The sequence below is a fragment of the Tympanuchus pallidicinctus genome, unplaced genomic scaffold (genome assembly GCF_026119805.1).
Source record: "Tympanuchus pallidicinctus isolate F22 unplaced genomic scaffold, pur_lepc_1.0 scaffold8, whole genome shotgun sequence".
Taxonomy (NCBI): domain Eukaryota; kingdom Metazoa; phylum Chordata; class Aves; order Galliformes; family Phasianidae; genus Tympanuchus; species Tympanuchus pallidicinctus.
In genome coordinates, this window is record NW_026294802.1 from 55,041,844 (window position 1) to 55,063,717 (window position 21,874).

The 21,874-nt window shown below is 44.2% G+C and overlaps 1 protein-coding gene across 4 annotated transcripts in view; it reads left to right on the plus strand.

Annotated features, from left to right (window-relative positions):
* The window catches only part of NEK6 (NIMA related kinase 6), a 46,519-nt gene that overhangs the window by 18,096 nt on the left and 6,549 nt on the right, over positions 1-21,874 (plus strand). For all 4 annotated transcript variants that reach the window (XM_052668165.1, XM_052668166.1, XM_052668163.1 and 1 more), the window contains exons 3-8: positions 4,834-4,974; positions 5,260-5,322; positions 7,060-7,170; positions 10,494-10,602; positions 11,830-11,937; positions 20,538-20,632. In XM_052668165.1, coding sequence (XP_052524125.1) covers positions 4,834-4,974; positions 5,260-5,322; positions 7,060-7,170; positions 10,494-10,602; positions 11,830-11,937; positions 20,538-20,632 — 627 coding nt within the window. The remainder of the gene's footprint in view (positions 1-4,833; positions 4,975-5,259; positions 5,323-7,059; positions 7,171-10,493; positions 10,603-11,829; positions 11,938-20,537; positions 20,633-21,874) is intronic.

Sequence of the window (21,874 nt, forward strand, 5' to 3'; positions counted from 1 at the left end):
TTCCCACCCTGCCTGGCAGTGGTTCCCCTGCTCTCCCCTCCCTTCCTGCAGCACTGGGGCAGAGAGCCCCAACCTGTATCCAGCAGTGAGGCTTTTCATGGGATCACGAGGTCTGTATTTTCTGCATTTTTTTAGACCACAAAGCTATTTTTTAGAGCAGAGTAGTTAGAAAGCAGAAGCTGATAGCAGAGCATTGGAGCTGTGGCGTGGAGCCGTGCTGAGGAGGGCACGTGGGTGCTGCTTGGGTGCTCTGGCCGTGCAGCCAGCAGTGCTGGTGGCTCCTGGGGCAAGGAAGGGTTGTTCAGAAAGCTGCGTCTGTGCCCAGCAATGTGTCTGTGCAATGACGATGAGTTGCCTGCACGTACAGCATGGCAGTGAATGCATCTTACGCAGCACTGCTTGGAAAATACATCGTATGGAGCAAAGCCCCCCTCTCCTAATGCAGCAATTTGTCATATTAAGTCACTTAATAATAATTGAATCCCCTTGATTAATCTCCTAGAATTAGCCAGTTGCATTTTGAGCAATTAGGGTTAATTACTGCCTCATTTGGCAGGATAGAGCCCCTGTAATTATTTCATGAACAAGATTAGGAAGTGTTCCTGTGTAGCAGATACGTTCATGGCATCTTGGAGCACATGTTAGAATTTGTAATGACATAGTTAAATGTAATTAGTAGCTAGTAATCTGCGTGCTGCTGTTGTGCTGATGCTGAGTGGGCTCATTTTGCTGCGTGGTCTCCATGCGGTGAAACCTCCCCTCAAGGCTCTGAGCAGCCAGGCTGTGGTGGTGGGACTCTTGCAGTAAATTGTCTGTCTGGAGAAGGATTAGAACTTTAGGGAGACATGCTTAGATGTTTTTGTTCGTTTGTTTTAAAAGAAGCAGTAAGCATGGTTTAGAAGTGAACACACGTTGTCATGCTCACAGGGCAGAACCCTCTGCTGATGGCATAAGATGGCCTCTCATGTGCCGTCCAGCAGCAGAGGCTCTTTGGTTTTTCCAAATTGCTTTGCTTATTCCCACGTTAGTATGAATTTCTCTCTTTCCTTGTCATGAACTACTACAAATAGCTGTCGATAGAGATGGTAAAAGTTTGAAATTCAAGCCAAGTTCGTCAGCAAACTTTAACTTGTAGGTAACATTTCAGGTGAAGGATACCTCATGCTGTAGTGCAGTCTGGTTTTGAAGCCACGGAATGCAAAATCTGATGTATTCTTCAGTAATTACTTGACTGCCTGCTTGAAGGATAATCCATATTTTAGAAGTTTCCTCATCTCTTGTGAGCTCAGAAGTTCTTTTTTTTAATCAATCTGCTCTAAAGTGTTCTCATAAATTCACACTGGAATTTCAACCTCAAAGTATACGAAATTCTTTTCAGGTAAGCGTTGCTGAGCGGATCTGGGGCTACAATTTGGGGCATCGTAAAGAGGCTCTGAAATGCTGATGCTGATAGTAAATCATTGCCTATAATGTATGTGTGTTCAGCTGTAGGGGCTAAAGCTTCTCCATCTCCTATCACAGATGTCTTTTAAAGGTGAAATTAGTTTATGGTAAATGTCATTCAGATGAAGTATGCGCTTTAGAAGCAAGGAAACAGTTGCTTTAAAATTAATGATGCATTGCAAATATCAGAAAAAAAAACTTATATCCAGCGTAAAGATAATTAAAATTCAGGTCAGAACTATATGACTTCGTCAGGCTAAATTTTTTAATGAGATTTCAGAAAATTAATTGGGCGAGTATGTTTTTTACTCTTCTAAAGAGTATTTCATTGCATGTCTCTACAGGAAAGAAGCTTTTATTAGTATCGAAAGGCAGTAGTGTCTGACTTTTAACTGTTGATTAACCAGTCCTTAACAATTTTTTAGCTTGATTAAAAATAATGTAAGGCTGGTGCAGCCTCGTAGCACCTGTGCAGACTGCTGAGCAGTTTTCCACACGGCAGTCAGAATGCAGCACAACAACTGAACGTGTCATTAATTGGTGTTAATGCGTGGCTTTTACTCAAGCACGGGGCGGTGGCCGTTCCCACGTACTTCTGGGCTGGTGTTCTCTTCCACCCCTCCAGGAGCAGCAGTCCCTCAGGTGCTGCTCTGCAGCATGCTGACATTCTGCTGACTTTGTCTTGGTTCCATCTCACCTCTTGCTGTGCTTTGCAAGGCTTGCTGTGCTTTGCAAGGCTCTCAGGACTGCTCTGATTTCCCCCAGTGTTCAAATAATAACAGAGAGGTAAATTTATTGGTCTCATGTTCACAAGAGCAGAGGGGCTGCAGCTCTGCTCTGTTCTCTATGCCTTTGAGTGAGGAGAGCCAGGTAAGTCTCCGAGCATCTCTGCGTATCGGTACTTCTCTTGGAAGGGAAGCAAAGCCTCTCACCAGGGAAAACAGCCCAGGAGGTTGGCTGGTGTCACTGCAACAGGCAGCCCTGAGAATCTGAAAGCAGGAGTAGAAACTGCGTCCTATCAAAGAAAAGCACGTTGAGAGTAAGGATTGTTTCTTTTGATGCTGTTCTCTGCAGTTGCCTGTGTGTCTTCATAATCTGGTAGGTAGGGACTCCCATTTGCCTTTCATTAATTTCTTGCCACTTTGGTGTGTCTTTTTCAGGGTGTGCAAGATAAAACGGCTGAAGTCTTTATTGCATTGTTTTGTTTTTTCTATTACCAAGCCTTACTGATGCTGCTTTGCAGAAAAAAGCTCAGAGGCTGAAAGTTGAGGCAGACGTCGCCCTGAAGTGTTTGCAGAGGGCTGTTGCCCCATAACTTCGGGGGCTTCAAAATTCTTGCTTTTGCATCATTGATTACATGTAAAAGAGAGCGTGTACGCTGGAGATGTAGTCCAGAATAGCTTGTTCTAGGAGTGATCTCTGCATTTTTTCTGAAAAATGAATAGCCTCTTTATTTGAATGAGGAATTAATTGACTCTAATCTTTGGCTTTTTTTTTTTTAATGGAGTTCTAGAGAAATGAGACTTCATTGTGTGGATAAAGAGAACGGCCTTTGTCTCAGAATGTGCTCTTCCCAGCCTGTCCCCTTCCTCCAGCTGCCCCAACAGGAACATGCAAACAGCCACGTTTCTCAATGTCTTTACAGTTCTGGGGCTTTGCTTTTCAGGGCTTTTTCTTTTTTTTCTTTTCCTTTTTTTTTTTTGAGCTCTATCATCAGCCTCGATGGCTTGTGGTGCTCCACTATTCAGACAGACAGGAACACCTCCCTGAGCCTGAATTTGTCTGAAAATGAGAAAATCTAGCTTTGACAGAGAGGTCTGGAGACAATGGTGTTATCCAATTGTACATCCAGTTTGTGTATGGAACCTCTTAGATTTGCAGAAGTAAAGGTCAGGATTTATTTGAGCCAGGAGGTGTTGGTTCTTTGACTGGGGCTCTTTATAGAAAGTTGTAGTGGCTCAGACTAGGGGAAATAGTGAGACCCCTCTGTCAGAAGTCATGACAGAAGTGCTGTGTGTTTAAGGCCAGATTCAAGGGTGAAGCTCTGAGGCGGTCGGTGTTTCTCAGGTGTGCTGGACGTGTAACACAATGCAGGTTACCTGCTTAGATCAAAGTGCAGAAAGCACAGGAGGAGTTGAGATAGCCATGGGAAAGCGGCGCCGCCCTGGGCCGGAGGGAGCTCTGCTGCAGCCTGGCCGAGCCGAGCATGCTCTCTGCTTTGTGCTGCGATCAAACATCTTCCAGCCTGGATGAGAGCTCCATTACTTTAATTAGGTCTGATAGGTTGTGATAGCGAATGCAAATCTAGGTCATTGCATATGTAAATGTGCAGCTGTAGTCCTGGAGGATGCCAGAACATATCAGCTGAGGTGTCCAGTCGTCACCCAGCATTAACTCCAGCGTGGCAAGCAGACTTCAGCTGTTCACCATGGCAAGTGGTGGGGACACACACATCCTGTCACTTGACTAACATTTATTTACATTTTCAAGTTAAGGAGTTGCTAGATATTTCTTGGCACATGCTTAAAATACTAATTTGCACTTAGGCACTGTAGATGTAAACACTCAATTTAGTGAAAGGCAAACAGGTACCATCCCTGATCCTAGTATGAATTTCTTTCATAAGAGAAAATTTTGTTGTAGCTGCTTCATAAAGTCTCATTAGAAGTGTTGTCTTTATTCCTCCCAGGCAGGAATCTCCAACTTTCACAGTACTCGAGGGGAGCTGTGTGGAGGCTGAGGGGCAGTGGAGCTGTGCAGGGCACGGGGGGCTGAGCTGTGTCTGGGGAGGGGAGCACTGAACAGTTCCAATGAGATGCTGGAATGAGCTGCTCATTTCTGTGCGAGCAGCCTTGATGCATAACTGCAAAGTAAGCTCTTATCATACTGTCCTCTGCCTGGAGAAACGAAAACCATTTCTCATGGTATCAAAGTACTGAAATGCTCGTTGTGTTAGATGGAAAAATGTACCTGTGGCGTTGGTGTTTCAGAAAGGATTACTCAGAGTGTCATTTCATGTGAAGAGGAGTGGTTTTGCTCTTTTAGGGGAGTTAAACTGAGAAAGCTGCTGCTGATGGCCTGGAGATAAATATCCAATTATGTGCCTGCTTTAATTAGCAGGCATTGCATGGACATTAGGGTAGTGTGTTGTTGTGTTCTCTGGAGCCCTAAGTCTGGTACAAGGAATGCATCCTGTAAGACATCCTTATGCTGGTTGTGCAGCACTGGTAGAAGTTGCTGGGCTGGCAGCTGTACCTGTGCTGGTTCTGTTCCCACCTGCACCCCTCTGGGCCGCGAGGTTACAGCAGCTGCATTCTGCTGCGGCTGGCTCTGCCTGGGCATGGGGCTGGGGCTGGCTGCTGAAGATGTGACTTGTTTTAAATCCAACAGAGACATTTAACGTCGTACCCGTATCGCTGCACACTGGCAGACTTTCAGATAGAGAAGAAGATCGGGCGAGGACAGTTCAGTGAAGTTTACAAAGCAACTTGTCTTCTGGACAGAAAACCTGTGGCGTTAAAGAAAGTTCAGGTGAGCACTGGAATTCAGTCTTTCTGTGTAGTGAACAGAAAGGCACTGTTTCTCCCGCTGCTTGGAATGTTACCTACAGCTTCTAAGGTTAGTTTACCTTATTGTTAGCCCTTTGGTGGCTTCAAATAAAGAAAACGTTCGTCTTTGGTCTGTGGGCTGCATGTGTGTATGCTCATTGCAGTAGATGCTGTACAAAGGCAGGAAGCAAAGACCAGTTCCTTGTTGAATAAATTCTTGGATTTTGTCACCATCTCACTTTGATCTTCTGCTTTTTTGTCTTTGAAGATTTTTGAAATGATGGATGCCAAGGCTAGGCAAGATTGCATTAAAGAGATTGACCTCTTGAAGGTAAGAATTTTATTTTTCGATTTGTGTGTTTTGAGGAAAAACACCAGCTGATGACATTTTTTGTTGTTTGTTTGCACAATATCTTGGAGAAGAACAGACAACGCTCCAAAAAATTTGTTTAGTTAGGGTGAAGGGGAAGTGCAGGGATATTTACTGACAGTCTGCATACATCGTAGTATCTTGTTTAATATGCAAATCATTACTGTGCAGGTTGTTTAATTATTTTCTGTTGTTGAAGGGAAATGAATCTTCATAGCTATCGCCGCTCAGACCTAAGCATTGTTAGAGGTTGTGTGGGGTAAACCAGAGGCTGGAATGCAGGCAGAGAGAAGTGCCAGCATGGCAGGAGGGGCGCAGGCTGCCGTCGCTGTCACTGCTGTGGTGGTTTGATGCGCTCTGTTGGCTCGTGCTGCTGAGGGCTCTAGCTAGGTTTGTTGGATTGCATGAACTCCGTGATGCCTCCGGGAGCTCAGCAGAGTTTTCCCATCAAAAAGTCCTACAGAAGGCAGAAAGGAGCTCTCAAATCAGAGGCTTAGCTTTACTACAAGAGCAGTGTGCAGCGCTCTGCCATCGGCCGTGCCCTGAGAGCTGGTTTGATGGACGCGAGGCGTCCTGACGCACGTTGGGTGTCAGTACCTGTTCTGCTCGAGGCTTTGCTGCTCTCTTGCCTGGAATCTGATCTTAGGCTGATGTATCTGAGCGCAGACACATGAGAGAAATTGCCCAGAGACCATGGGCTCTGCGATTTCTTTATCTATCCATGTCTCTGTCTGGTGGGAATGCTCCTCTCCTGATGCCTGCACATGGATCCCATTAGTGCTAATGTGCGCCAGTGTCGAGGCATCGCGGAGGAGAATCTATCCCTAATGTGCATGCAGAGAGCCTGATTAGCATGATGGATTGTAACAGTGTTTCTTTTGGCTTTGTAACCCCTGAAATGGGCAGGTTGAGTCACAGCTGTTTAGTAGATGAAATGCTCACTTCAGTAGTTTCTGAATTTACTGCGTATCTAAGAGCTTGAGTGAAAGAAAATGTAATGCAAAATGAGCAAGAGGGAATGAGGAGAGAAATCTGAGTTCTCCATTTTCTCCTAAGAAATCACAGGTTTCCATTTTAAGAAATTCAGATATAAAATAGTAAGATAAATTTTAATTTGAGCAAGTTTCTTAATTTAGGTCTGCAAGTAAATTAACAGTCAGAGCAGATGCACATTTTTAAGGAACATTAATGGTAAAAAGATACCATGAGAAAAAAGCCTATTCTTAAATAAAAGTAAGAAACAAATATGTAAGCATAAATAATGGCAAAAGTAGGCCAATGTACTGCAAGCAATTTGCACGTTATTTTACTTCCATCAGATTTTAGTTGAATTCTACTTTTGTTTTTAGAAAGCAGTGCTGTAATCAGTTGATTCTGTGGTTCTGTTGGGTTATTTTATGTCTGGTGTCACTGCTTACCAAGTTTCTCTCAGAACGCTGCTTTAAAAATGTGTTTGCAAGAGGAAAAGCAGCTTCACCTCCTTCTGGGCCGTGTTGCTCTCCAAACACACTTTATTATGCCGTGCTTTTGATAAATGAATTTCTCTCACGTACTTTTTACTGGGATAACCCAGAGCATGGTTTGTAGTTTCATCTGTTCCAACTGCTTTGCATAACGATTACAAAAATGATGCAGGTTGTGCATCTTTGAGTTGTTACTGCGCTGTTATTCATCTTCTTGCACTCCCTCTGTCTACAGCAACTGAACCACCCCAATATAATTAAATATTTGGATTCTTTCATTGAAGACAATGAACTTAACATTGTCCTGGAGCTGGCAGATGCTGGTGATCTCTCCCAGATGATAAAGGTAAGGAGCTGTTGATTCTGAGGGGCTGCGGGCACTCAGCCATTGGGCCAGGAGGCAGCTGTGTGCTGGTGCTCCTTGGGTTTGCTCACCTGGAGGACGGTGGCAGGACCTGGGTGGATCAACTGTAGGGGTTGGAAGACGCCTCTGGAGGTCCCCAGTCCAACCCTTCCCAATGCAGAGGCTGCAGAGTGGGGTGGTGAGTGCCTGCTGTTCCTTACGGCATTGATCTGTCCCGTTTCTGATTGACGGGGACACTTGATTCTTGTTGGATTTGGTGTTCAGGTAGCATGTCTGCCACTCTGAAGACATTCGAGGCAGTGTATTGACTTTCCTCGCAGCAGGGATTTAGGTTTGAGAAAATGTTTCAAGTTCTTGCTCTTCTCTTATGTTGCTCTCAGGAATACTTGTATCGCTGCAAACCAGCTTTAGTTAAGCTGTTACCACCTGCTTTTATATTTTCTTTGACATGTTAATCTTTAGACATACATCCCTTGTGAGAACAGATGTGTTATATCATGTTTGTTAGCACTCTCAACCTTCTCTCAGTGTTTTACCTGTTTTTTTGCCATCATTATTCTGTAATTATCATAAATGAATGTTTGGAAAGTTCTCCTCCTCCTTGTTGTCACAGTTAAAATATCTTATTAACAGATTTGTTTTCTTTGCCAGCAGAGCTATGAGGCACTAGGCCAAAGGCTGTCAAACAAGTTACACGTTGAGTCCACAGTCAGTGGCTAGATTTACACTTCCCATGAAAATGTGCTCCGTCTCAGGGAAGTGCCTGGGGTGTGAGTGTGCTGGGCTGGGCCACGGCAGGGCAGACCCAGAGCCTCCTGTCATTCCTTGCTGAGAGCTGAGAGCCTCACCTGCAGTTACCTGCAGCCAAGAGTGGAGCTTTATGAGGAATTCCAGATACCAGGTTGGGGCAGATCCCAGCACCAAGCTCCTCCCATGCTGACCTTTCCTCTTTTCCCAACTGCTCTTAGGAAACCTGCAATTTGCCAAGGACTTCGGTAGCAGGTGGGGCTGTGAGGGCAGAGTTAGGGCTGCTGTCTCCCTGGGCCTTGCAGGTGTTTGTCTTGTTTTAAAATCTTAGCTTACAAGAAGTTTTACCGACATAATTGTCAGAAATCATCGTGGGAAATACTTGCTTCCCCCCAAAGTTCAGCTGTTAGTTTAAAACCTTTCTTACTGATGAATACATTTTTTCATCTGTCAGAATTGGCTGTTTAATTATCATAAAATTATTTTTATGTCATATATAGATGTGTTTTGTATCTGGAAGCAGCGTAGCACACGTTCTCTCTGCCAGGGCTCCTGGTCCGGTCTGTTCTCCCACTCCTTTGTCACACGAGTGGGGAGAATGCTCAGGGCCTTTCCTGAGTCGTATAAGTCGCCTTTCAGTGATGCAAATATTTGAGTTCAGATGTTTATTTGTTGTTGTTTTTTTAAATTGTTTTTTTAACAACTGAAATACCCACCAACCAACACCAGGAGGAAATTGAATTCTCCTCCTGAGCACAGTTGGAAGCAGAGTTGCTGAAGCCAGGTTTGCTGCCCGCTCCTCTGCAGCACCGCCGCTCCCCCGCCCCTGGGGAGGTCAGGCTGACGTGAGGATTTTCATGCTGGAGAGGCGGTGGGAGCAGCAGCAGCAGAGCTCTGAAGGTGCGAGAGTGATAAAAACAGGGACTGTCTTTGTCACGCCCCTGTTGCCTGCATTATTTATGAGGAATTGTAAAGCTGATGTAAGGGAGTGCCGCTGCACAACCCACTGGAGAGTTGGGGCTCTCTTGTAAATGTCAGACAAGTCTTATTGGACATGACATTCGGAAAATTATCACTTGTGGTCTTGCATATCCACTCTTAAATACTTTACTGAAAATTAAATAATATTATCATGTATATAACACTTTATCCTTCACCCTCTGTAATTCCTCTGTGCTCTCTATCAAGTTTTGGTTTGAAACTGTTGCAAGCTGTCAGACTTGCTGCCTGGGGAATTGCACGGTTGTGCCCCTTCACAGCTGATGTGCAAAATAAAATTTGCCATTACTTGAGTCAAACACGAACCAGTAACAGCATCTCACATAAAACACAAAATGTGACAACGGACATCAGATGTCTGTACTGAGAGGAAAAAGCACAAGATGCAGAAAGGGGCAACAGCCAATTTCCTTCCTTTATTCTTGCTTCTGCATGCTGCTGACTGAAATTCTCAAGGGTATGATGCAAAAGAAATGTGGTTGTGGAGTGCTAGAAGGATGAACAGCGTTTCAGAGCTGGTTGTTATCCCACAATACCTTATATATCAAAGGCTGAGGGTAAATCTTAAACCACTGCAAGTGTGTTGGAAGTGGATTTTGTTAGTGCTCCAGAGGAAGAACGTGCTCAGTGTGTAGCACAGGAAGAAGCAATGAGAAGTCGGGGACCAATAATTGGAAGTAGTGCAATTTTGGGAAGCACTGGAGGAGGCTGTGGTACTTTGCAGGATGTGCACAGCTGCAGTGTGGTCCTGAAATGGAGACGTTGAAGGTGCGTCATGTTTAGCCTTCACTGCAGCGTATGACTGGTTGTTTATCCTGTAATAAGTTACTGGGGAGGAAGAGTGAAGTGTTGGAAATAACCATTCCTGTGCTGCATTGCTTCTTACTCATGCATCATCTTTATGATTATTTTATCTGAGAGTCGTCAGCACCCAGAGGTCCATAGAATCTGGACTCGGCTATGCTTGACGCTGCATAAATGCACATAAAAACTGTCTCTTTCCAAACCCACGTCTGTCTTGATCAGCAGAGTCTTTGCATCTCACTGGAGATACTTTGGTTAATTTAATATTCCTATTATGCATGAAAAGGAATATATTATCCCACCTGATCATGGAAGAAATACGGATACTTTATTGATGCTATGGCCATCTTCTCAGAAGAGGAAACACATTTCTCTGTTGTTAATAGACTGTATGATAATGAATGTTTATGAGGTTGGGTTTTTTTTAATGATCTTTTGTTACTTAAGGCAAAATATTTGAGACATTTGTTGTTTTGAGGCATTAAATATGTTTTGCAAGGTAATTAAGGAGATTAATGCTGATTATAATTGGTGTCCATTCAAAAATGTCAAACCTATTTAAGCGTATTTTTCGTAATAGTTGTTAATTAGTGAACTGCATCGAAGTTTGCATACAGAGAGGAGTTAAAGCTAATCAGAGAAAAAGTCTGTTGCAGATCTGGGAGACGTGAGCAACCGGCGCTGATGAACGCGAGTCCAGGAACAAGTCAGATGTGTTGCTTTTTCACTGATCTTTTATTTATTTCCTTCCCCAGTATTTTAAGAAGCAGAAACGGTTAATCCCAGAAAGGACGGTGTGGAAATATTTTGTGCAGCTATGCAGTGCGGTTGAACACATGCACTCCCGCAGGGTGATGCACAGAGGTAACATTAATTCAGTCTCTTTTCACTGAATAATAATATAATGTTCCAATTAGTAAGCGCCTACATTCAAAAACAATTATGCTGATGTTCAGCCAATGCATGTTTAGAGAGGCTGGAGCTTGCAAGATGGATTTCTCCTCCTGTCTTTTTGCCTCATTGTTAAAGGATTCAGTCCGAAGTGAGTGTGCTATTAGGAAGATGAGCTGCTTTGTATTCCAGACACCGATATTGAGTAGAAGTGTCAAACATGCCATTAGAAAAGTGTCAGAAGTAAAATGCTGAGACTACTGGATACAGTGAGCTCCCTAAGAATAGGCTTCATTATATGAGTTGTGACCTCAGAGAGTTTAGGAGAGTTTTCCTCTCCTGCAAGATTTTCTCAAGTATTGATACAAATACATCCCACGCTCTGATTGCCTGTTCTCTATTTCTGTTAATTATTTTGAATCTCTTGTCTTAGAACTTTTTGCTTTGAACTTCACAAAAAATCGCATTGCTGCTTTAGTGTAACTAAAATGCTTAGTGAAGGACCTCACCCAAGAGGTGCAGGTATGCAAAAGGCACGAATACCAGCCTCGGCTGCTTCTGCCGTTTCTTTCCTTCTTGGAAGCAGTGAACTCTTAACCAGTTTTTTCAGCTGTGTGATGTCATTTTTGCTCTTTTTCCACCCCTCGTGTCGCTGGTCCGTACCTGAATTACTTGTACCGTAGGTAACAGAAATGTGGGATCCTGTGCATTTGGTCTTCTCTAACTGTGAGAAAAAGCCTCCCTAACCTTCAGCCTGATGTGAGACTTCTTGGGAAACCAGGGTTCTGGTGACTTTTTACAGCATACAAGCAGCATGGGCTGTACGGAGCCCAGAATTTAAGTGTAGTAGGACAGTAATGTGTGGGTGGTGGGCAGTTTCATGCAGAAAATTGTTTGCTTCCTTTGGGGAACAACTCAGCGTTGCTTTGATTGATTACATCCGTTAAAGAGGTTGCTGCTGTGTGATGCTATTTCCAATCACTTTTCCTCACTGGTATTTTTTGTGCGTTGAGAAGTATGCTCTGTTGTGTGTGCACGGAACCTGAAGTTGTAAAAGACTCAGCCTATCAAAGCTGCAAGGAAACACAGTTCTGTTCGAGTCTGTCCTGTACAGGCAATGCTCCAGGCTATGCTTCTATTGCAGTATTAGAACCAAATAACCTTTTGTGGCTTTGACCTTCTACCTTTTTCTTCTTGCAGACATAAAACCAGCCAACGTGTTTATAACAGCCACAGGGGTGGTGAAGCTGGGAGATCTTGGATTAGGCCGGTTTTTTAGTTCTAAAACCACTGCAGCACATTCCTTAGGTAAGATGATTCTTCTCATCAGTAAGCAAGTACTACTGTACAGTTGTCAACTGTGATGTTCAAAGGAAGTGGTGTCTACTGTCCTGTAATGACAGCTTTGGTTTTGGGAGCACATACATTGTTTTCTCCTATTTCCTTTTTGAATAGTCTTGAAACAGATGGAGTATTCCTATAAAAATTCTTACTGTTTTTTTTGCTTTAAAACTTGCATTTGATGGTTTTGTTGTTTTGTTGTTGTTTTTTTTCCTGGAATGTCTGGCCTGTTAAAGGTGTGATTTATAGCAAATGTAACAATTGCAGCTTTTCCACCCTAAATAGCTGCCTGTACTCTGCCTACTAGAATTAGATGTTGCACCACCACTGTTTTTTGGCAGATGCTGCTCAGCTGTCTTCCCCTGAGCAAGGACTGTGATGCTGTCTGAGGTGAGGGAGGTATTTAAAGCCCTCACAGCTTGTCTGTTCCAAAGAGGGACTTCACTTTGAAATTCAGCTTCAGTTTAATAGATCCAAGTTTTCTTAATGCCTTCCATGTATCTGAAGGTTGTTTTCCTGCTCTGCTGTGTGTGCAGCTTTGTTTCTGCCGAAGCATAGTTTGCTTTCTCTACTTTCATTCTTGCTGAATCGTATGCTGCTTTCAGACTCTGATACTTATCTCTCTGAAATTTTATTCTATGCTGTGCTATGCTTCAGTTCATTTCAGGTTCTTGTTATCCACAAGGACAGCAGCATTCCCACAGTTAGTGGATATATTCAGCAGAAGTTGGGCTGCCCGGTGTCTTGCAGGACATCACTGGAGGTAGCCTTCTGTTACAGTGGTGAACTGTTTTCTGACCAGATTTACATTTTTGAAGTGGTTTATTTCAGGCAGACTTCAGAGTTTGCTTATAAGCAAAGTTCATGTTGATGTAAAAGGTTGTAAGATATCTGTTGCTTATCTTTCCCTCCCTCAGAAGCCCACGGCCTTGTCATGGAATCAGAGTGATAGCAAGTTTTCTGGACAAGTCAATGGGAAAAAGCAAAAACAATTGTGAACAATATACATACCGTGTTTAAGTAACAGTGTTTCCTTCCCATCTGTTTGCAGAGAAGTAACTTCTTCCACCATTTTAAAATTACAATTCCAATAAGATTTCTAGAAAGTTAGCTGTCCATAAAGCTGGCAAAGCAAACTGATTTCTTACACAAATGAACCTCCGTGCCTGTTCTTACAGGAGAAAGTAAAAGCTCTAGGAAACCAGAATGGCCGTGTGCTTTTTCTCCCATCCTGAAGAGAATTCTTAAAAAACATCTTATGTTTCATGTTTTGTTCTGTCTACAAGTCGAAGTGCTTAGGACAAATCCTTTCCTTCAAGGAGAATGTGTTTCAGTGTGAATCAAGTGATAAATAGTGATCGTTTGTTAACGTGAAGGAACTATGTGGAAACTGCTTCATAAAAATTTTATTATTAGCATTAATTACAGAGCTGTGGAAAAGTGTACAGTATACAGAGTTCATTCTTCGGCTTAGAGTATAAAATCTTTCATAGTTGTTAGTTGTGCCCTAAGTGCCTGCAGAGGAGAGGTGGCTCGTTTCCCGTTTGTGTTGACGTGTCTGTTGAGTCATGCCTGCTGTGCTCAGCAGAGGAGGGCCCTTGCTTCTCAGCACAGTCAGAGCTCCCACATGTAGGGCGCTCTGTTGATTTTTGGAACACAGAACTTCTTTGTTTCCCTGTTTGTCCTCACCCATTCGATTTCCTCCATTGATGCAACTCTTGCTCTGTTGTTTGTTTATATGAATGCAAACTTAGTTGACTGTTGACACTGGGGCTTCTCAACGCACGAAGAAGGAAGATGTATGCCTTATTTTGTGTGCTTAGAAGAAGTTTAGTCATTTCTCCAGTTAACTTTCATAAAAGGCTAGATTTCCTTTTGCATCAGCTTACCCTAGGATACATGCATTAGACTCACTAGGTTAAAATGAATCCTCTTCACGGAAAGTTATAAACCTCATCATTTGAACAGGCAAAAATGGGACTGTCTAATTACATGATGTTATCTAGTCTGACTGCTGTGCTTACTACATTAATAAGAATAAATTGGGGCCAGGAAGCCATGTGCAGCCAGCTTCCCGGCCTGTGGCCATCACCAGGACTGCTCTGCGCTGTTGAGAGCTCCTTAGGAGGAGATGGGAAGAGATGGGAAGATTGGGCCTCCGCTTCCCCTCCTCGCCATCTGCATCCTGGGTGGGTGCAGAGCATTGCTGGGCAGCAGGGAGCAGATTTGGAGGCAGCGTGTGCTGTGTGGGGATGGGCAGACTGCCGCCCTCCGTCCTTCAAGTGAAAGGAGCGTGTTTGCAGGCAGAGAAGGTACTGCATGCTCGAAGCTGTGTTTATTTGTTTATCATCCATTTGCCAGGCACATAGGCTGTGTGGCAGCAGGAAAGTCTGATCCTAGTTTTGGCACGATGAGGACGTTTGTGGCAGTAGCCGTGAGGGATGGAGCACAGGCCGGGCTGAGTCGGGCGCTCAGAGCAGCCCCGTTGCCCCGGCAACCGGCCTGGGCCTCTGCTGGCTGCTGACCCATGAATCCAGCGCAGGGCTGTGCGGATGGAGCCATGCATTTCTCTCTCCCTTGCATTTGCCAATACCGGCCTGCATGAAGGGGTGTTTGGCCACTCCATGACCCGTCTGACAGGTGAACCACCGGGCCACCGTGCTGGGGATGGGAGCTGTAATTAGAGCACGGAGCAGAATGAATGTCAGATGAATTACCAGGCAGCAGATCATATTTGTCAGGAAGGATTGCGTACATAAAAATTAAGTGACAGTACATGCCGGGGTAATGAGAGAAAAATGAAAGATTTGCCCGTACACGGCTCAGGAAAGGCTGGCGAGCCCTGTGTGTTGAGGGATGGCTGCTCTGGGAGCTGGGCACCTCCTGCCCACAGCCGCTCCTTCTGCTGCATCCCATCTTGTTCCCCCCCCTGCCCAGCACTGTGTCCCCAGAGCAGCCTGTGGCCCTGCAGGCAGCGCCTGGTCCCAGCTGTGCTCCCCAGGCTGCTCTCCGTCCTGATGCTTCAGCACTCCCAGGGCCGGGACGTTCTGCTCTGCGCGGCTGTGTTGGAGGTGCCTGTTTGTGTCTGGTCTTCAATTTGGTGATCCCTGAGACGTGCATCTGGAGGCAGATCTGCTCAGCTACGGCGTGACCAGCAGGCACGTTAGAATCGCCTCGTTGTTATGTTTTGCTCTAAAGCCTAATTACTTAGGAATATTGTAAATGTTACAGTGGTATTATGAATAGGCAGCATTTAACATTGCATGGACTTTGGGAAATTTAACAATAAAAGGAAAGATTTTATTTTAGTAGGAGGATTAATGAATACAATAAATGCAATTTATACGGAAGAGTTCCATTAATTTTAAAATGAACCATTTTACTGTGGAACTGAGTAACGTGCTCATTCTTTTGCCAAATAGAGTTGGCTTATCCAAAGCTTCTGAAGGGCTTTGCATCTTGAAAAGCAAAAACCAGAATAGCCTTGTTTTGGAGCAGATGACTTGTGAATTGTTCTTGGACAAGAAGGAACTCAGAGCGGATTCTCGTTCTGGGACGTGTGTAAGGCAAGCCTTCTGTGGGCTGCATGGGGAGCTGCTCGTCCTCCAGTTCCTTGTTGGATGTGCAGGTGAACGGGGAGCAACTGTGCAGTCATCAGAGGAACTCGTTTGTAAATAGGTTGTTTGTTGGTTTTTTCCTTTATTGTTATTGGCTTGCTGAGCCAGTTTGTCATCTGAAACAGAGTACGAGTACCCTGGGGGAGGGGGAAATTTGAGTGGTTTTTTTTGTTTGTTTTTTTTTGTTTTGTTTTGTTTTTTTGAGAGATAGAGACACACACAAGAAGTCTCCCTTATACTACAACAGACAATATTCCTTGCATCACATCTTGAGAAACTTTGGCTTTTGGATGTGTTCCTGAGGTGCTGTTTGTGTAAGAAACAATTGCTGCAGAGTTACTGCAGGTGTATTGCAGTACCTGCATGTGAGAGGTGTGACTGAAAGTCACCTCAGGTTGTGTCTGTAACTTTAAACAAAAAAATGAAAACAGAGAACTTAAATCATCAGGTCTCCTAGGAAGAGCTGAAATACTATTCAGAAAATGTTCTTTGTCGGAATAAGTAGATTAATTTTTGTTTTCCTTGAGACAATTAGCCTGGGTACCTCACTGCGGTTTGAAGTAATTTAAGGTACATTTCAATGCTTTTGCCTTCAGCTTCGTTTTTGTTTTGCTTGACGTGCTCTGCCAGGGCTTGGGACACAGCCTGCCCATCTCCTGTCAGGCACTCACAGATCTTCAGTGCTTCTGCCACTAAGGCATGGCTGAAGCAGGGGGAGCAGTGGCTGAGATGCTCTTCTGGTTTCCCTGAGCTGAGCTGCTCAGGTTTCGGTTGCTTCTTTTGTTTGTTCGCTTTATAATCCCAGTGTAAAGAGAAGCTGTATCATATCTAGTTTTTGTTATTTAATATTTCTTCAGCAGTCGAAAGAAGCTTATTCTTGACAGCTGAGAACATGGGAAGCTTCGTGTCTTGTCACAGAAGGACTAGGGACAGATGAAGTCTCCTGCAAATAGGACAGAATACAAAAATTAATGCCTGAAAGTTGGTCTGATTCCCAAACCATTCTTTTACAAAAGTATCTGGAAGTATCTCCCAAGTAATGCAAACATTTGGCGACTGATACTTAAAAACCAGACAATTAAAATAATGCTGAGACTTCTTGGGAGCCCATGAGCTTGTTTGGAGAGATGAGGCAGGTGGGAGCAGTGCCCTTGCAAGCAGAACTGCATTATTTACACCGCCAGGTATTAAAACTTACTAAAATATTTTTCCTAATGTCATGGCATGTGTTATAATGTGTCTTGAGTATTAAAGTTAAGCTAGTTGCTCAGAAGATACTGTATTAGTATCTTTAAACTGTTTTTAACAACAGCCTTACTTGTGAATGGCATCAACTGCTTTTGAGCAGTTTTTTGTTTTTTTTTTCATTTGTAATGAACACGTTTCAAAAATCACCAGTACTTCAAACCACGACAAAGTTTGTTTTGACAGGAGCAGAGCATCTCCGAAAGGAAGGAGTGCTTTAATCACCATCACCCCTTTGAGGCCCATGTTGTGCTCTGATATCTCTTGGTTTGAAACTAGGAATACTCTGTAAAGATACATAAAGGTCAGAACTTGTTAGGTTCTTTCATAGGCAGAACTGTGTTGCCTGCTGTGAGAAAGTAAAGCGGTAGGTAGAAAGCAAAACAACTTAGCAGTTGGTTTTGTATTTTTTTAGCCAAATATGGCTGTGGATTTTGATTCGTGTCAGGAGATGCCTATGTCTTATAATGTTGTTTAAGAAGCATAGAGAGCCTGTGAGAAAAGTGGGAAATGTTCTGTGCTGGTTTGGATGTGCTGGCAGCGTGCCTGAGGTGTGGGAGAGCAGTGCTGCGAGAGACCAGGCTGTGCTGTGCTGCGTTCAGTGAGTGAGCCTCTTTGTGAGGGAGCAGCTGAAAAACGTGGGGCAGATTTTCTTATTTTTGCCTGTGGGGAGCATTGATCCCTGGCTAAACTGTGTTTGTGCGGGGGGAAGCTTTGTTTAGAAAATAAAATTTTGTGCGTACAAACTCAGCCGCTGTCACTTTCGCAGCAGAACTCCTCTGATCCTCTGATTCAAGCTGAAGAATGTTTTCAAGATCGTTGAGCAACATCTTCCCTGCGTACTGAGTGCCTTTCTGCATTGGAGGCGATGCAGCTCTGCACCTGGTGTTCCTGGGGCAGGTTTGGGAACTCAGTGCAGGGTATCCATGCTCGGTGGCTGCTGGAGCTGCACCATTATCTGTTTGTTTGGTTCCAACTCTGTGTCGGAGCAAAGCTGTGTGAGTTTTATTTCAGAAATAGCTTCTTTGCCTTTGCCTGTGTGTTTTCCTGGAGAAACAAGAGACTGCTCTTCATCTCACTCAGAATAATTAGCGCTTCCCTCCCTTGGATGTTGCACCGTAGCCATTCTGGTCCTTGTGGGTGTTTTAGCTGCACACACAGTGCTCGGGGGGGTAGGAAGAGATGTTGTTCTGAGATCTTTGAGGCAGGCTGATATTCAAGCAAAGTGCTTTGACTTCCAGGAATAGAATAGGAAGATGCTTGCTTAGTCATAATCTTCTCTATGGCTCTGCAACCTTTGTAACTTTAAAGGCATTACTCTAGCAGCTGGTGATTAATATTGAATCTGAACAATATTCTGTATTTTCAGCTGGGCGAATGCCAAAGAAAGTTTCTGATTAATGGTCTCCGATTAGACTATTCTTGTCAAATTGACTAATGTGATGCAATGGTGAGCCCTGACTGATTGCATTGGAAGTCTTGTGCGGTTTTCTAGAAGATGCTCATTACAGGAGATTCCCACGTAATGTTGGACAGGCCATAAAGAGAATTGGGCTTGTCAGTCTTTTATCATGACGGCTATTTAAAAATTAATGCATCAGTTCTGAAATGCGGAGCCCTGCTTGTTCATATATTTGCTGACAACACTACAGTAATGATAGGTAAATGTGCAAGGTAGACTTCATAAAATCAGATCAGGCACGGACTGCTCCGTAGGCCTATTAATATAATGGAACAGACTAATGCACAAAAAATGAAATCTGGACCATAACGCACTCATCCGTGTTACAAACCCTGTCATTTTGCTTTGATCGAAGGTTGTTTTAAGGCGTTATCTGAAACGACAACTTTAGCCTACCAAGCAGACCCCTGCTAACATGGCAGGCAGGACCGTAACTTTAGAGCCCACACGTTGTTATTTGCTCTGAGCTTGTCACGCAGTGACCCAGAATAACTGATAGCAAGAACAGCTACTGCTGGAGGCCAGCACTGGCACCACGTGCTATAGAGCACGCAGACGTTGGGCAGGGAGAGCTGGAATGGGCTCCATGCTCACTCCTGTGGCTCCGTGCTGCAGCCCTGCTCCTTTGCTTGCTGCTGGTCGTGGCAGGCTCTCTTCCATGTAGGTATCTCTTCCATCTAGTCTTGTAGGCTTCTTTCAGATTTGAGAAGGGAAGAGGCACTGACTTAAAAGTTGGGATGTGACTTATGTGCTTGTGTCTAATGGAGACTTCCAAACCAAGAACTTCATATAACAGATTGCTCTATTTCTAAGGAGGAAAATGAATCAGTGCTCTAACCATGTGCAGTTCCTCTATGCAAATCTGTATGGGTGTCTATCAGTGAAATATCAGTGCCTGTCTCAATGGGCTCGTGGCCCATGTTTCGATCCTGTGGATGATGGGAATGCAGCCAAGTTCTGGACTCTCCTGTTTATTTAATGCAGTGTGCTCTGAGCTCCAGGAGCCTGAGGTGATTTTGCTCGAGTCTCACGCCGATGGCGGCAGCACCCCGTGTTGCTGGGCCCTGTGTGCTCTCTGGGGAGGTTTTGCCTTTCAGGAGCTTTCCACTCCAGAAGTAATTTGTTTCCTTCTGTGTGCAAACCCCTGAGGAAAGCCGGGGAAGGTGGTGCAGCTCTCCCCCCTCTGCCTCCAGCACCGCTGTTCATCTGCTCAGGAATCTTTCAGCTGTCTGCAGTCAGGGCTTTGGGTGAAGAAGTGGCAAACTGAAAGTTACAGGCAAAATAAACATTTGCCATCTTGCGTGAAAGGTCTCTAATTAAGAGATGGATGCTGAAAAAAAAAGAAAAAAAAATTGACAGAGAATGGAAAAGCATGGGAAAGGCGAGAGCATAGAAAGTCCTTGGATGTTTTAATAAATGATGTATCTGAGGTTTATTTGATGTAGTTGAAACTGCCAGGATGTCTTGTATTTTCAGTACCACAACTGAAACTTATTTAGGATTTTAAAAAGAGCCTTTTTGAGGTAAGGGATTTATTAATAATTTCCTGCAAGTCCTGTCCAAAATGCTGTAGTAAATTTCTTGTGATAAAATACAGACTTTTGGAAGTACATGGAAATCCAACAGCTCCTCATGGGACTGGAGCTGGAGCAGCGTTTAAAAGTTTGGAAGTACTCTCGTGGTTCTTCCAGAAAGCTGTACCTGTCCTGTGTCAGGGTTGTCACTGGCACCTCCCTGCTCCAGCCAGTGGTCTCCCAAACTCTTAGCAGGGGCACCTCATCGTCTCGAGCTGGGCTGTCGTGCTGCTACTGCAGGAATGGCAGCGGATGCTCAGTGGTGTGCTGTCCTGGGATCTTGTTGGAGCGCTGTACATCCGTGATGTGTATCTCACTGCTTCCTGTGCCGCTGAGTGAACCAAAGAACTGTCGTTTTATGGTGGCTCTGCCCGTGGGAGACGCAGCGGTGGCTCAGGAGGAAGGAAAGCTTTCTTCAGATTTCTGAAATAGAAAAGATGCTTTCAGCAACGTTCAGCAGTCATCAAGTGTTCATGTGGTTGTATTTTTGGTTCTAGATGAGAATATGCCTTTGAAAGCATGATTTCTTTCCAAAGTCTTGTGCCAGACTTCTCTAATGAGCTGTTTCTGCTAACCCTCATCCTTCAGCTAAGTCACATTTCTGTACAATGCGGGTTGCGCCGTCTCTTTCTTGGATGGTAACTCCTCATCTGTTCCTTTTCTTTGCAGTGGGAACTCCATACTATATGTCCCCAGAAAGAATACATGAAAACGGCTATAACTTTAAATCCGATATCTGGTCTTTGGGCTGTTTGCTGTATGAAGTAAGTATCATCTTTTCCCATTTGTCTTAGCTCACGGTACAGTGAATCAGCAGTTGAGCAGGTCAAAGTTATTTTCTCTTATTTGTTCAGAAACCTTATGAGAAATTAACTCTTCGTGTTCATGGCGTGATTTGTGAGCGTGAACAAGAAGGGAATTGTGGCACGCAGCGCTGGTGCAAAGTGAATGTGCTGGGTCACGGTGGGTGCTGAGGGTATGGCACAAAGAAGCCAGTTTACTGTATTCATTCCTCCCACTGTGAGCAGAGCTGTAATTAGGGCAGCATATTCGTAGTTTCTCCTGAATACCATTTGTTCTACAAACAGAAAATTCATTTGAATGTAAGCCACTGGCTTGTTTAATTGAATTCTGACTAATTGGAATATCTTAACTCTGAGAACTTTCAATAAAGAAAAGCGGAGTTTTTACGTAATGTGAAATCACCGTTTCTGTGCCCTTGTCAGAGCTCAGCTGGGATGTTCCCCCGCTGCAGTCGTCCTGCAGACAAAGGTGGGGTGGCGGAGTGGGCTCTCCTCGATTGAACTGCACGATTTGTAACTCCTTTTCCTAAAAGCCAGCTGGTTTTCTTCACCAGTACATGCATTTTAAAAAGAAGCGCTAGGATTCTGTCACTCTGAGCTTTGTGATTTTGTTTCTAGCAGGAGTCAGAACAACATTGTATCGTTTTAAATGCATGTATCATTTCGGAATTTAAGTGAAGGTGCAAGTCAGCATTTGTGAAGTTTTATCCTGGCCCTGAGGATGAGAAATCCCTGGCATGTTGAATTGTAAAGCTACAGCTCGCGTTGGGAAATAAAGCTCTAAATGTCAGGGTCATGCTTTCCTGAGTTACTTGAAATTGTGTGAACTGATGAGATCTTGTTCCTCATTGCAATTTTGTATAACCGCACGGAATGAGAGAATAAACAGGAATGCAAACTGTTTTGCAAGTGAGCAGCTATGAAGGCAGTGGTAGTTAAGCATGTCATTCAGCTGCTTTAAAAAACTGCCTTTTGGGACGAGAGGGTATAAAGGTAAACGCTCGGATAATAGATCTCTTTCTGGCAGGAGTTCAGTGCTTGTCACTGTTATTTCCTTGTGGGAAGGATGTTTGTCTCAAAGAACAAACTGCTGTTTGTGCACAGCAGCTCCATGGGTGCTGCCTGGTGAGCCGTGCGGCTCTGTGCAGTTGGAGCAGCTCCACGGCGCCCATCGCTGCCATCTCAGCCTGCGCTGTGAGCGCG